Source organism: Calidris pugnax, unplaced genomic scaffold (assembly GCF_001431845.1).
Source record: "Calidris pugnax isolate Ruff unplaced genomic scaffold, ASM143184v1 scaffold11, whole genome shotgun sequence".
In the NCBI taxonomy this organism is placed as follows: Eukaryota; Metazoa; Chordata; class Aves; order Charadriiformes; family Scolopacidae; genus Calidris; species Calidris pugnax.
The window spans coordinates 11,837,994-11,850,490 of NW_015090803.1; the positions used below are offsets into that span (position 1 = coordinate 11,837,994).

The window sequence follows — 12,497 nt, forward strand, 5'->3', positions numbered from 1 at the left end:
TGGCTCTTCACATCAGACTTTTTATACAGAAGTTGTTTCTCACTGTCTGGCATTAGCCACAGTCCATAGGGGGATTATTTTTTGTTGTGTGGTTTGTTTTTTTAAAAATATATTTCATCTATGGTTGTCTATATTAAGTTTGTGTTGTCACAAGTTTGAGAAGTGATGGTTTTTGTCTTCACACAGCTCTTTGGAGCTCAGGGAGAAAAAAAGGCTGTTTGGTGGGTGGGTTTTGCAGGGGCTTCACGTGTAGGTGTCAGAGCTGGGCGACCATGAACTTGGAAGCAGCACTGGGGAACAACAACACTTGGTGCTGGTGGGTATGGGCACACTCTGCATCCCTGCTGTCGGTGTGATGTGCCAGGGCTTTTTCCAGGTGACCAGCAGAGAAGTGCCTGCCTAGAATGGATGAAATGTGTAGGTTCTTGCTCTTTGCACGTTCCTAAGAGTGGGAAAGGTAGACCATTTACTTTCTATCCCATAGGTATTGAGTTCAAACATTGAATGGACTAACATTGTCGATGTTCACTTGATCTCCTTTCAAACATGTTTAACTCCCTTTCCATAGACTCTCGTTTAAAAAGAGCAGGTTTGCACTGTGCAGGTTTAAGGCATTACTGTTGTGTGTAGTTCATATGGCTTCTGAAATCAGAGAGTATTACGTGGCATTATTGTTGAGAAATGGGAATTAAGGAGCAGGAGGCAGCAGATCTCTGGGGGGAGAGGGAGAATGGTGAGAAGGGTCTGATAAGAGTGTGGGCACGTTTACAGTGTGAAGGTGCAATTGCTTTGATGGTTTTGTGTACGGTCCCCTCTGAAACAGTCAAATTTTGATTCACCATGAGTTAGATAAAATCAGGACTGTGAGCAAAAGCATGATACTTGGCTGTTCTTTGTTTTATAATTGTCTATCTTCTGGTTTTTAAAGTTATTGTCCCTTAAGAGGAGGTGTGGTTCTTATGTGATTTGCCTTTGCTAAATGTCACATAAAGCATACAGTGAGATTGTACTAGTGAGTGAAAGCGTATGGTGAGATTTTATTTAATGCAGGGCTGTGAAAATGGACAGTTTTCAAGACCTTTTTAACCTAAGAGGATTTTGATAGGTTGAAGGAAAAAATAGTGATGTATAGAGGGGAGGGCAGAGAGAAGGGAAGAGTACACAGAAAAGAAAGAGAAGAAGAAAACCCACAATTCCTGCATTCTCTCCTCCCACCATCTTTTCCCTAAGATGTGTTTAGTAGTGTTTCCTATGTGTGAAGGGTTCTCATGGGTCAGGAGAGCTGGGTGCCCTTGCATATGTGTTCTTTGTATTTACATACAAGAGATTACACTTTTGGAGATCACCAACATGCCTTTCAGTAAATTACCTATCTTTATGGTACGCCACCCTTTGTCTGTGCACACATATAGCACAAATATGCTGGTTTCCTTCTGAAGGAACGCAGTGATGTCTTTTTGTTTTACCTGTTTTCAGTGTTGCAGAGATATTTGTCTCCCAAAAACAACAGTCCACATCTCAACAACCTCAGAATAAATATGTTGAGGTATGGTCCTCAGCAGTGCCTTGAAGTAACTGAATCCAGTTACCTGCGTAATACCTGAAAAGAAGTAGAATGTGTGCAATTCCTCTTAAGTAAATTATTGCCAAATAATTGCTTATGAGCTAACCTTATACAGAAACCAAAGAAGCCTTTTTTTTTTCTTGTCCGATAAAAGGTGTTTTGGGTGTCTTTTTCAAAGAGAAGTGAGTGTGAATACCTGTTTACAAACTGTGAACTATAGGTAGCTTTCAAAAACCTTCATAGGAAATAGAGCACAAACAAAATTGACCTAGACTTTTTTCTCAGTTGACATCTATTTGTAATGCTTATTTAGAATGGAAGAAATTAAGAAATCTGACTTAACTGGAAAAAGTGCATACAGAAGGCTTACATGAGTCACATTGAGATATGCGGGCAGTGTTTTACTAAGGATTTACTTAGGCTAGGTGAGCTATATATTAAAAGAAACTATTGTGATAAAATACCTTTGTGGACTTTGAAAGGACTACTTTCTGTCTTGCACACCTGGTATGACTGCAGGCAGTTGTAAAGTTACAAAACTTGAGATTATTTCAAAATAAAATGAAGTAAAAGAGAACCCTTTGTGGGTTTATGCTGCCTGAGATGTGAAAGGCAGCATCCTGAGTTGAGCTTTGCATATACTGCACTTTGAAGAAAAGAGAAGATGGAAAGAACCCTAAAAGAGCTGATATTGAGAGTATTTCCAGGAAGATGCTTCTATATTTTTTTATTTATTTCCCCCCCCCCCCGCCTATTGTGCGAAGTTTTGTCGTGAGCAAAAGTGTGCTTTCTGAAGCCAGAACCCATCCTCACGCACAAGCTGTTGCAGCTCCAGTGAATTTAGTCAGACCTGGCTTTGTCCCGTACTCTCTGCTATACATTTGCATCCGTTTTGGGATTTTTTTGGGAGGAGGTGGAGAGCTGATTCTCCCAGGGTTTGCTCTCACGCATGCAGTAGAGGTGTCTATGGATCACTAATGCTGCCCCGCAGCGAGGACCTGCTCGGAGCTGCCAAAGTGGAGGAGAAGGGTGGGAGGAGTGATGTCTCCTCCGAGCGGGAGCTGCGCGGGTTACGGCAGCGCGTGGGGGATTCGGTCTCCGTCTGCTCGCTGCTCGTTCCGTGCTCCTTCTGGTCCTGGGAGCACAAATCCACCTCTGTCACTTCTACCTCTTCTTTCTGTCTGGGGAGAAGGGCAGAGGCAGAACGGGGTTACCAGCTTTGTGTATTTTTAGGTAATTTTTAGAAATACATTTAGGGTTTTTTTTTTTTTTACTAGGAGCTGATAGTATCTGAAACGGAGAAGCCTCAAAGGGGCTTGTGATCTTCTATCTTACACTGGTTCTGTGCAATTCCTCTCTTCACCATGCAAAGCTTTATTAATTTTTTTCCCCCATTGCTAATTGTGATACAGCAATAACATAAAAAAAACCCACCACCAAACAAAACCCCAAACCCTAAATTTTCACACACATCAGTAAACACTAAACTTCAAACTTGTGCGTTGGGTGACAAGTTAAAATTATTTGCATTGCAGCTAAGCTACTGATGAAGGTGTAAATAGTTTCAAATTGAACAGTGCCTATATTTTTTGTATATTTTTTTTTGAAGTGACCTTTCACTTTTGTACAATAGGTGTCTCACTATTGCCATAAATTGAGGTGCACAGCAGGGCTGTACCCGTTTTGTAATTGGCTTGCCATTTCCTTTGGCTCTTTAATGAATATGGTGGAGGAACTGGTAATTTTAAGGTGGTGTTTCTTTGCTCCTCTCCCTTCCTCCTCCTCTCTTTTGGGATGTTCAAGTTATTTCTGTCCTACAACTGTTGGCTGGCAAAAGTTTCAAATTGCATCGAGCTTTTCAGTCCCTCAAATTTACATGGGAAGGAAAAAAACCTCCAAACTTTGTGTTATGTCCTTTATTGTTGAGTAAGCGTGGAAATTGCTTTTTGGGGGGGGTCTGTCTTTCAGGTGTTGGGCAGTAAAGGGGAAGATCTGTAAGTTTTCCTTCTGAAAAGTGAGGTGGAGGTTGGGTGAAACTCATATATGTGCTTCTGGAAAGGACTTTTTTCTCCTCTTCTCACTGGTGGGTATTCACCACTCGGTGTGAACGCTTGTTGCCCGGCGGGCTGTGGAGCTGGGGTGAGACCTGTTGTTGGTGTCCTCCCTGGGCTCTTGCTTGCTCAGATCCTTCTGTGACTGGTGCTCCTTGCTACCAAACTCTCATGAATTTGTACTTTGAATCTACAAGTGTGAGAGACCAATGGCACGAATCAGTCTGAAGCGCTTTGAATAGCGTATTGGCTGCCAGTTTTGTGGTTTGGGATTTTTCTGCATTAGAATTTCCCAGTATTTTTAATATTGAATGAACGTCCCCTTTTCATGTTCTACTTCAGGACCTAACTTTCAAGTTTCAGGTTGCTGTGTGAGATGATTTTGATGTTTCAGAGCAGGACGTCACTACTTTAGGGTGACTGGTTTTGTAGCGGCATCGCTAGCTGAGGTTACAGCTTAAGGAAACCTTTGTGGACTTCAAGGAAAATTTCCCCTTCCTTGTTACAGTGAAGCAGCTCCTGACTCTCTTTGCTTTATTGGAAATGAAAGCTTAAAGGGGGGATGTGTGCGGTTTGGGTTTTCGTTCTCCCTTCCTTGCCTATTTATATGATCAAACGCTGAAATTTGGCTCTTACTTGCCTGAGAGGGAGTGAAAACAGCTGAGAAACGCTGCGCAACCGAGACCTGTTCATCTTTTCTGGTGACAGCAGGCTTGTCGCTCAATCCTGTGGTCACCGTGGCCTTGGGGGTGACACCTCTGCCTGAGGAGAAGTTTGGGCAAGGTGGCTCCGAGCTGCAAGCTCTGGCTGGACCCCAGACAAAGGCCGTTGAGAAGGGCCTTTCAAGATGCAAAACATTCACTGCAGGCCTGTGTGGGTGGGTGGTGGTGGTGGTGTTGAGGAAAGGAGTGTATTTTAAAAGGATATGAGGGGGAAAAGGAAAGCTTTAGATTTTATATCTAGATGGGAACATCTCTCAAACTTGTTTTGTTGCAAGATTTTCCTGGCCTGTGTAAGTTTAACCAACTTCTACTCTGTTATGAGAAGCCTTTGAAATGTGAAGGGCTTTTCTGTGAGAGGCCAGTACTGAGCAATTAAAACGCGAAGTAAAACTCTTGTGTTCGAACACGAGACACTTATTTTAGCTGCTTTGGTAAACTAAAATGTGGTTGAGACCCTCTAAGCTAGACAGCTCTGTGTTGTCCTTCCCAGGCCAGCCAGACTGTCCCAACCAGCGTGTCCTACCTGAGCCCAGTCGAAATTGTGTTAATCTACGCATTCTTGTAAATCCCAAGGGTTTTGTGGCATCTCTGGCATTTATTTGTTCTCTCACTTTGGGGGAAGGGAGGAGACAAAGGACTTGGCTGTGAAGGCGGCCAGCACACTGCCAGGCTTTGCTGGAGCACTTCAAAGTGAATGTTTTGTTTACTAGATAAGCGAAAACTGATGTAAATTTGGGGTGCAAATACAATGAATTTACTGATTCTTACCCCCTCCTCCCGATCGGAGATGGAGATTGTCAGCGATATAAATGTTAGAATATAGTCTGTCATTTGGCTAATTAAAAGCTTAATATCAAAGGAAAAATATTTATTCGAATTTATATTCTCTTCCTTGAAAAGATGTAGAATCCTGAAGTATCATCTTGCTGAATTAAAAAAAATAAATAAAAAGAACAAATTCTTAAAGTGTGTGGAGAGGAACCCAGTACAAATACATGGGATTATCAGACCCATTTATAACAGAGAGAGTTAGATACCGAAGGCCTTAAAGCTGAGATAGAAATAGTCTTCAAGAAAAGTGGAGACTTCATGAAATGTAACAGCTGTCAAATGTGTAACAAGTATTTCTGTAACAGCTCTTTGGACTTGAAATGGTTTTGACCTGACATTCCCCCCCCAGCGATCTGTTGGGGTTTTTTGAGTTGTGTATTTGGTTTTGCCCCTCTTATTATGACAGATGCTTAAATGCAGACACTGCTATGTATAGTCTATCTTGCAATAATGTTTTCTTTCTGTGTATGTTTTTTTTTTAAAAACCTATTTTCTTTAATTTATCTGCAGGAGTCGGAAGCTTCAGATCAGAAATATCCCGCCTCACTTGCAGTGGGAGGTAGGAAGTCACTTTAAAATTTGATATCTGTGCTTAAAACTGTGTTTCTGTTTCTCTTGTTATCCACAAGAATTTTCCCCTTCCCCCACCTTTCACTTGCTTTGCACACACCACCCATTCTGTTCTGGGGAAAAATCCTTTGGAAGAGGGAACAATAGAGCCTTCTAAGCAATTCAGATAACTGCCTTCATTTCTGCTCTCCGAGTTAACCATAAAAAATGTTGAAATGGATTCTTGGTGAATGCTGACTTCCTGATGCAGTCACTCTCTTTGACTGAAAGCTTGTATGTTTCAGACCTTGCTGGTGTGTGAGCTCAGTAAACTTAATACAAGTCCATATTTAAATGCTCGGCCGAACGCTTTACAAAAGCAGAAATTTAATGCTGATCCTTTTTCTTTGATTTTTTTTTTTCCCCTCCCCCTTTCTCCTCCATAATGGCATTATGGCAGATTGTTCGCTCATGCTACTGCGGTTATTGGCTCTCACTGATATATTGTATACTTGCTGTTTACGCTCCACAAGTAGTCTTATAACTTCTGCAGTAGATGGGCTACTGTGAGAACGGATCTGTTTTCTTTACTGCCTTGTATGTGTTTAAAATGTTGTTTTCACGTTTTACTGGTGGTAAGTCATCCATCTGCCTGAGGGAGATTGGAGGGTGGAGGGCTCGAGGGTGAAGCTCCACGAGAGCTGTTCTCTAAGCAAGTTTGATCTGCCTTCTTCATCTGACTCTCCGTCTGCAGCTACTTCTTTGTTTACTCTGCCTGATTGCTCCCTGCCTTTGGAGAACAGAGGCATTGCTCCGTCCAACCCAGGCTGTCAACCACAGGGTTTCTGTAAGGTATCAGCACACACCACCTTCTCCTTGCTTCAGCCTGTCCTTCTGGTGTGTGCTGCCCACACAAGCACTTCCTCTCCGCTTCCCAAACCTTGTGCCTCCCCTCAGTGGAACGGTACCCACCTGGCAGTTTTTATTTCCAATTCATAACTGTTTTTATTTTTGGCAAGCTTTTGGGAAGAGTAGTAATAGAAATGGTTGAGGGTGTGACTGATTTGGGGATTAACTTATTTTTTCGGTAGTAATTTTTTTGAGGATTTTGTGTAGGAATAGTGAGTATCAGAGCCGAGGCATATGATTCAGAAAAATGTGAATAAACACAGATGTAAGCACTGTTGAGCACAGCAACAGGCTTCTACCTGCTTGTCCCTCCTTACATGTGTGTAGCTATTGCTGCTTGTGTGTTATGGTTATCTACCCTGTTTCCTGTCTGCTTCCTGATTTTTTTAGAAAATGATTTCCCTCTTCTCCCTTGTTGCAGTTTGTGATGACACCTGGTCTCAGACAGGTGTTCTCTCTGCCGCACCTTTTTAAAACTATTGTCTTCTAAAGTTCCAAAGGAAGAGTTAAAATTGTCCTTTTTAACATAATCTCAGCCTTGCCTAGATGTCCTGAAATTGCTTGTACAGACCTGACCCTTTGGACACAGAATTTAGAGTGATAAGGCCCCAAATTAGTTTCTACAATACTCTTGCATCATCAGGGTTTCTTGCCAAGTACAGTCTGTCCACAAACTTCCTAAAGATTTTCTTTGTAAGTGCTGGTGGTTTGTCACCTCTTCACTATGCAGGTAAGTTTTGTATGCTCTTAAAAGAGTGCTGATGACAAAATACAACAACTGGTGATTAAATGAATCAAGGAATTGTCTTACGTCAAGCTTACCTTGGGCTCTGTTATCTTTTTCTAGTGCTAAAAGACCTCACAAAAACTTCTGTTGAGCTCTGTAAGAAAGTTTTGTATGATTCCTCCTTAAAATAAGTCTGTCTTGCCACCAGTTGCTTTGTAGGGAGAGTAAAAGTTTATACATACAGAAAGGGCTTCATATAGAAGCAGTGCTCTTGCATGATGTTTTCTGAGGGGATGGTGTGTGTGTTCGTGTGGCAGCTGGAGCAATTTTACTTAAATTGTTTCTTATAGTCTCTCTGTGCCGATCTGCTTGCCTCATCTCACTCCTTTGTTAATTGCTTGAATCAAGACTGACTTCTAATGGGTGTGAGATCCTTAAAACCAAACCCAAAAAACAACTGATGGAAGAGGTCTTTAGGCTAGTTCAGTTCATCAGCCCTTGTGTATGTTCGGTATTGACATATAAAACACACTACCCTGCAACACATTCGTTTTTATGGTGGTGTAGGGATATGTGATAAGAACAGAAAAATATGAAAATTTTTCTTCCTACTATAAGCATTGTTAGGAAGGCTACCTCGTCACTCTTTGCAAAAGTATTTTCTTAAGCTCTGCAGAAATAATTGTCTTGTCTTAATTTTGTTCTTTATAGAAAAACAGCAATTTACAGAGCCTACAGGTGTGCCCTTAGCAGTCGGTGTGCATGCCTCTAGTTTGGTGGCTGGTGGCTGTTGTTTCCAATGTGTCACACAGTGGTACTTGTAAGTCCTAAGCCACATGGGACTGGGACCCAGTGAGGGTCTCTGCACACACGCAGCAGATGATCCCTGGCTTATAACAAATCACCCATAAAACCTCTTATTATAAGGAAGGCATCCATAATGTTCTCAAATACAGCTCGTTGGGTTTGGAGAAAGCAGCTCTGGAAGAGCAGTAGGGATGCTGGTCCCACAGGAACGTAGCCAAAGTGTTTGTAGTGTGAAGTGTAAGAGAGTTTGGTAGTAGCTCCCACTCCTGAGCACCCTGGAGAATAGTATTGCCTCCTGGTTTTCAAAACCAGAAAAACGTTCAGGGAATAATCTGAATTGAGAATGTTTTGCAATAAGCCAGTGGAGGAAGGTGCCCCATTGTTAATACAGGAGCTTTGTTCTCCAGGCAGATGGGATCTGGCTCTTCAGATTCATGAAATGCTGGAGTAAATGAGTTTCCTGTGAAAATCTGGCAACCATTTCACTGTAGTACTTCCTTACCTTTCTGAGAGGCATGTGTACCTATTTAGTGGAATCTAGTGCCTTTAGTAGCATGGAGAAAAAGAAAACAATGAACTTCAGTTTTAAGGAAACCTTGACTTCCACTTGGAAGAAACCTGGGTATTCTGAAAACTAATGTGAGGTAAGACACTTGACCTGTAGCTATTCCATATAGACTGGGAAATTAACAGTGGGTATAAATGGCCACAGAGTAATAAGCATTTATTGATAAGACTTTTCATAAACTGAGTACACAAATTCAGATAAACTATTTGCTTTTCTGGCTGCCTTTTTGAAGAAAAATATTCCAACTGGTTTTCTCCTTCATGTAGGTTGAAGTTCCTGACTCTTACAACCAGCCATAGCGATTAGACTTGTAGTTGTTTCCCCTGGGTAGTATAAGAATTCACTGTGTACTTATCAGATCATCATGGTATAAGTAAAAAAGGTAAGATAACCCTTTTAGATCATATTCAGGGCTAAGTGGTAGAAGAAAGGCAGATTATGACCTGCTATAATCTGCTGGTTTACTACATTGAAACAAATCCACCAGGTTGCTATCCTGAAGAACTCACTCTTGAAGTGCAGCTGTAAATGATAAAAGTCTAATGTATTCCAAGGCATTCAAGGTTAAGTTTGTACAAAACTTGCCTGGTAACTATTTTGAACTTCACAAAAAGATTTTTGGCAAGGTTCTACAGGTTTCTGTAGCTGTGGGTTGGGTACTCTTGTACAGCTAAGAGAAACTGAAGGTGGAGGGAAGGCTGTATCTCTGCCTCTGCCCAAGGAAATTTAGGACTTGCTTCAGACTGAAATCAGTCTCAGAAGTGGTGGGGGCTTATCCAGGATCATATTCTCTTCTCATCTGCATTTTTCCCCCTTCCCTCACTGGACTGTCTGGGTTTGAGCACTCTGGATCAATGCCCATGTTCCATAAAAGCATCATTACTTTTGGAATGCATCTTCTTCCTTTTATTCTGCTTGCATATAAATTGCATACAGAGGTTATTGGATCAATTCAGTAATTTGAAGGACATGTGCATGACCAGATTTTAATTTTTTAGATCAATCAGTTTCACGTGTTATGGAAGTTTGTTTGGTGAAACAAACCCTCAAACAATTAGTGCACTTTTTTCAGTGTTAGCAGGTAGGTATCACTTCTGTCCCTCCTCTTTTCCTCTCCTTACTTATCAAATACAAAGTCCACACTGATCCTAAGAATCATGATAAGTGAAGGATTTGGCACACTGCCTTTTCCCATTCTCCACACAGACCGGTCTTCTCTCTTTCTTATTGGCTCTATGGTCTCTGCAGAAAAGTGAGTAGATCTCTATAACAGACTGTGGCTCAGGAAAGAGTAATGTACTGATTTGACTCCTAATTTGTAGCCACAAGTAATCTCTCGCTTGGCTTGTGAGTGTTCCTTCTAGAAAGAGGTCTAGGTGTGGTGATTTCAAACCTAGAGTTTGTTTCTGTTCCAACCTGATGGGGATCCAAGTAGAGTCCTTCTGAGATGCAACCCTTATGTGAAATGTCACCTTTTCTTTTTTTCCCCTTTCTTTCTTTAAAAACACTTTAAAACCAGTTTCTTCAGTGTAGAAGATGCTTTGGAGATTTTCTTTTCTAAATATTTTTTTCCATGTTTGGTGAATAAAGCGCTAGAGAACAGACTTTCAGGACACAGATGGTGCCAGAATCAGCACTTGCTGGCTCAGCAGGAAGGTAGCTGTTGAAGAGTTCCCACTTATCTTCTGTGGGCTTATTTCCTTATCGGTTTGTATGGAACAGATAAACAGATACAGTGTTGATGAACTTGGTAACAAAAAAGGTAGACTAAAAGCCCAGCCTGTGGAGTGTGAACCTGTTGAGTGAGCAGAGAAGTAAGAAAAACATTGTGAATGTGTATTCCTAGCTCTGCTGTGAGACTTGCAGGTTGCTTTCGGGGACAGAAATGTGTGGGAAGGGAGGTTTAATTTAGCTCATCCAAAGGCAAAAGGATGCTACTAAGCAGGGTTTGCTTTTCCTCACTTTTTCATGGAAGTGAAAAACGAAGTCTCATGGTTATGCTGAGACCTCTGATGTTTTAGATTCTCCAAGCAGAAGTAGTAATGGAAAAGGATTTCTGAACTCTGCATCAGAGTCGCAATGTGAGTGCAAGTTCTGCATTGGGATTTCTGTCAATGTAAGAAAGGATCGAGCCATTTCCACCCATCTGTATGTTTTGTAAGACAACTTTCAGTTTCTTTAAAGGAATTGAGACTGATTCTGATTGTGAGTAAACGTTAGTAAATCATCTTACAGTGCACATAACTGTTTGTCCTGAGGATCTGTAGCAGCTTGTGTCACTGCTTTAAAACAGCTAAACTGTGTGTGGTGGGTTGTTTGGTTTTCTGATTTTTTTTTTTTTTTTAAAAATCTAGAGATGTAGTGTGAAAACTAGTCTTGCTGAATGGTGTCTGCTTATGAAGCAGGTTATTCTAGAATACCAAGGATATGAAGAGGACAGGTGGGGAATTTGTGAGTTTTAAGAAAGGAAAATTAAAACATGAAACCATTGCAATTAAGAATAAATTAGGATTATATAAAGCAAATATTTCTCATAAAGCAAGATGTAAAGGGGAGGTGCAGGAATGAGCTGATCTATGATGAAAAGAATTCTAGAAGAAAGATGAATCAACAGTAAAGAGGTTTAAAAGGTATTGAAATATGATCTTTCACCTCAAGCCTCCTCCAAGAATCCTAACTTTATGTAGTGCTATAAAAATAATGTGTAGCTATAAAAATGCTAGCAGAATGCTAAGCATGCACAAATTTTCTGCTGCTGCCTGCTAGGTGTGGGAATCTCTGGTAGGGATCTTTGTTTCCTCCTCAGTGTCCTACATCAGGCACTAAGATGTGCTGCTCACCAGTTACTACTAGTCCTACCCAACAGGAGAACGTGTTAGTCTGCTCTCCACAGCAGTCTTTTACATAGTTGAAGACCTACAATGTTTAGGGAGGGTTAAGGAGAAAGTTTAAGTTCTCTCAGTCTCTTCTCAGGACTCTTTATTTCTAGGCAATTGATTGTTCTTAAGTCTCTCACCAGGGAGTGTCCCATGGGGCTTCTCCAGAGTAGTTCCTGTAGTTTAAGATCACTTTGAGCTCTTATCTTGTCCTCTGGTATGTTTGCACTCCGTTTCAGCCCTGTGCTGTCTTCAGATTTAATAAACACAAATCTGATAAAGCACTAGATGTGGTGGTCCCTGCAAACCCTATGAAATGGAGCTCTCTAGCCTGACAGAAGGCTGTTACCTGGCAGTGATCACAAGGTCAGCTTCTCGCCTGCTGTTGTAGTGTTGGCTGCGTTTTCCTTAAGAGTCTGTTCTAGGGGACGGTGTCAAAAGCCTTCTGAAGAGAGTTCCCCCCCTACACATAGACTGTTAATTCTGTTATAATGAGAAACTGGGAAGATTGATCAAGAATTATGCACATCAAACAAAGGCTGAATGTTGATCACCTGCTTATTTTGATTCCTAACTACAGGAGAGAAGGTAAGAGCAGCCCCTGGGGCAATGCAGAGCCCCTGGACAGCACTGCCTTCTCCTGGTCTTGGATCTATACCCAGGGGAGTGTGGGGGCTGCCTTTGCCCTTATCCTGCGAAAGGGAAGAGAGGGGATGGTCTTTCTGCTATCTGACCCACATCCCACATTCTGAATTCACTATTTTGCCTGAGCTGCACGTTATTTCCCATTGTCTTGCTGGGCTTAGCAGCAGGTGAAGCAATCTGATACAGGAAAGTGACCACATCTGTGGCAGACCACCCAATTTTGTACTTAAGACAACATACTGGCTTAT

At 41.6% G+C, this 12,497-nt stretch overlaps 1 protein-coding gene across 2 annotated transcripts in view; it reads left to right on the forward strand.

Moving 5' to 3' along the window:
* Nucleotides 1-12,497, forward strand: part of IGF2BP3 (insulin like growth factor 2 mRNA binding protein 3) — a 113,116-nt gene that overhangs the window by 20,262 nt on the left and 80,357 nt on the right. For both annotated transcript variants that reach the window (XM_014937845.1, XM_014937846.1), the window contains exon 4: nt 5,679-5,727. In XM_014937845.1, coding sequence (XP_014793331.1) covers nt 5,679-5,727 — 49 coding nt within the window. The remainder of the gene's footprint in view (nt 1-5,678; nt 5,728-12,497) is intronic.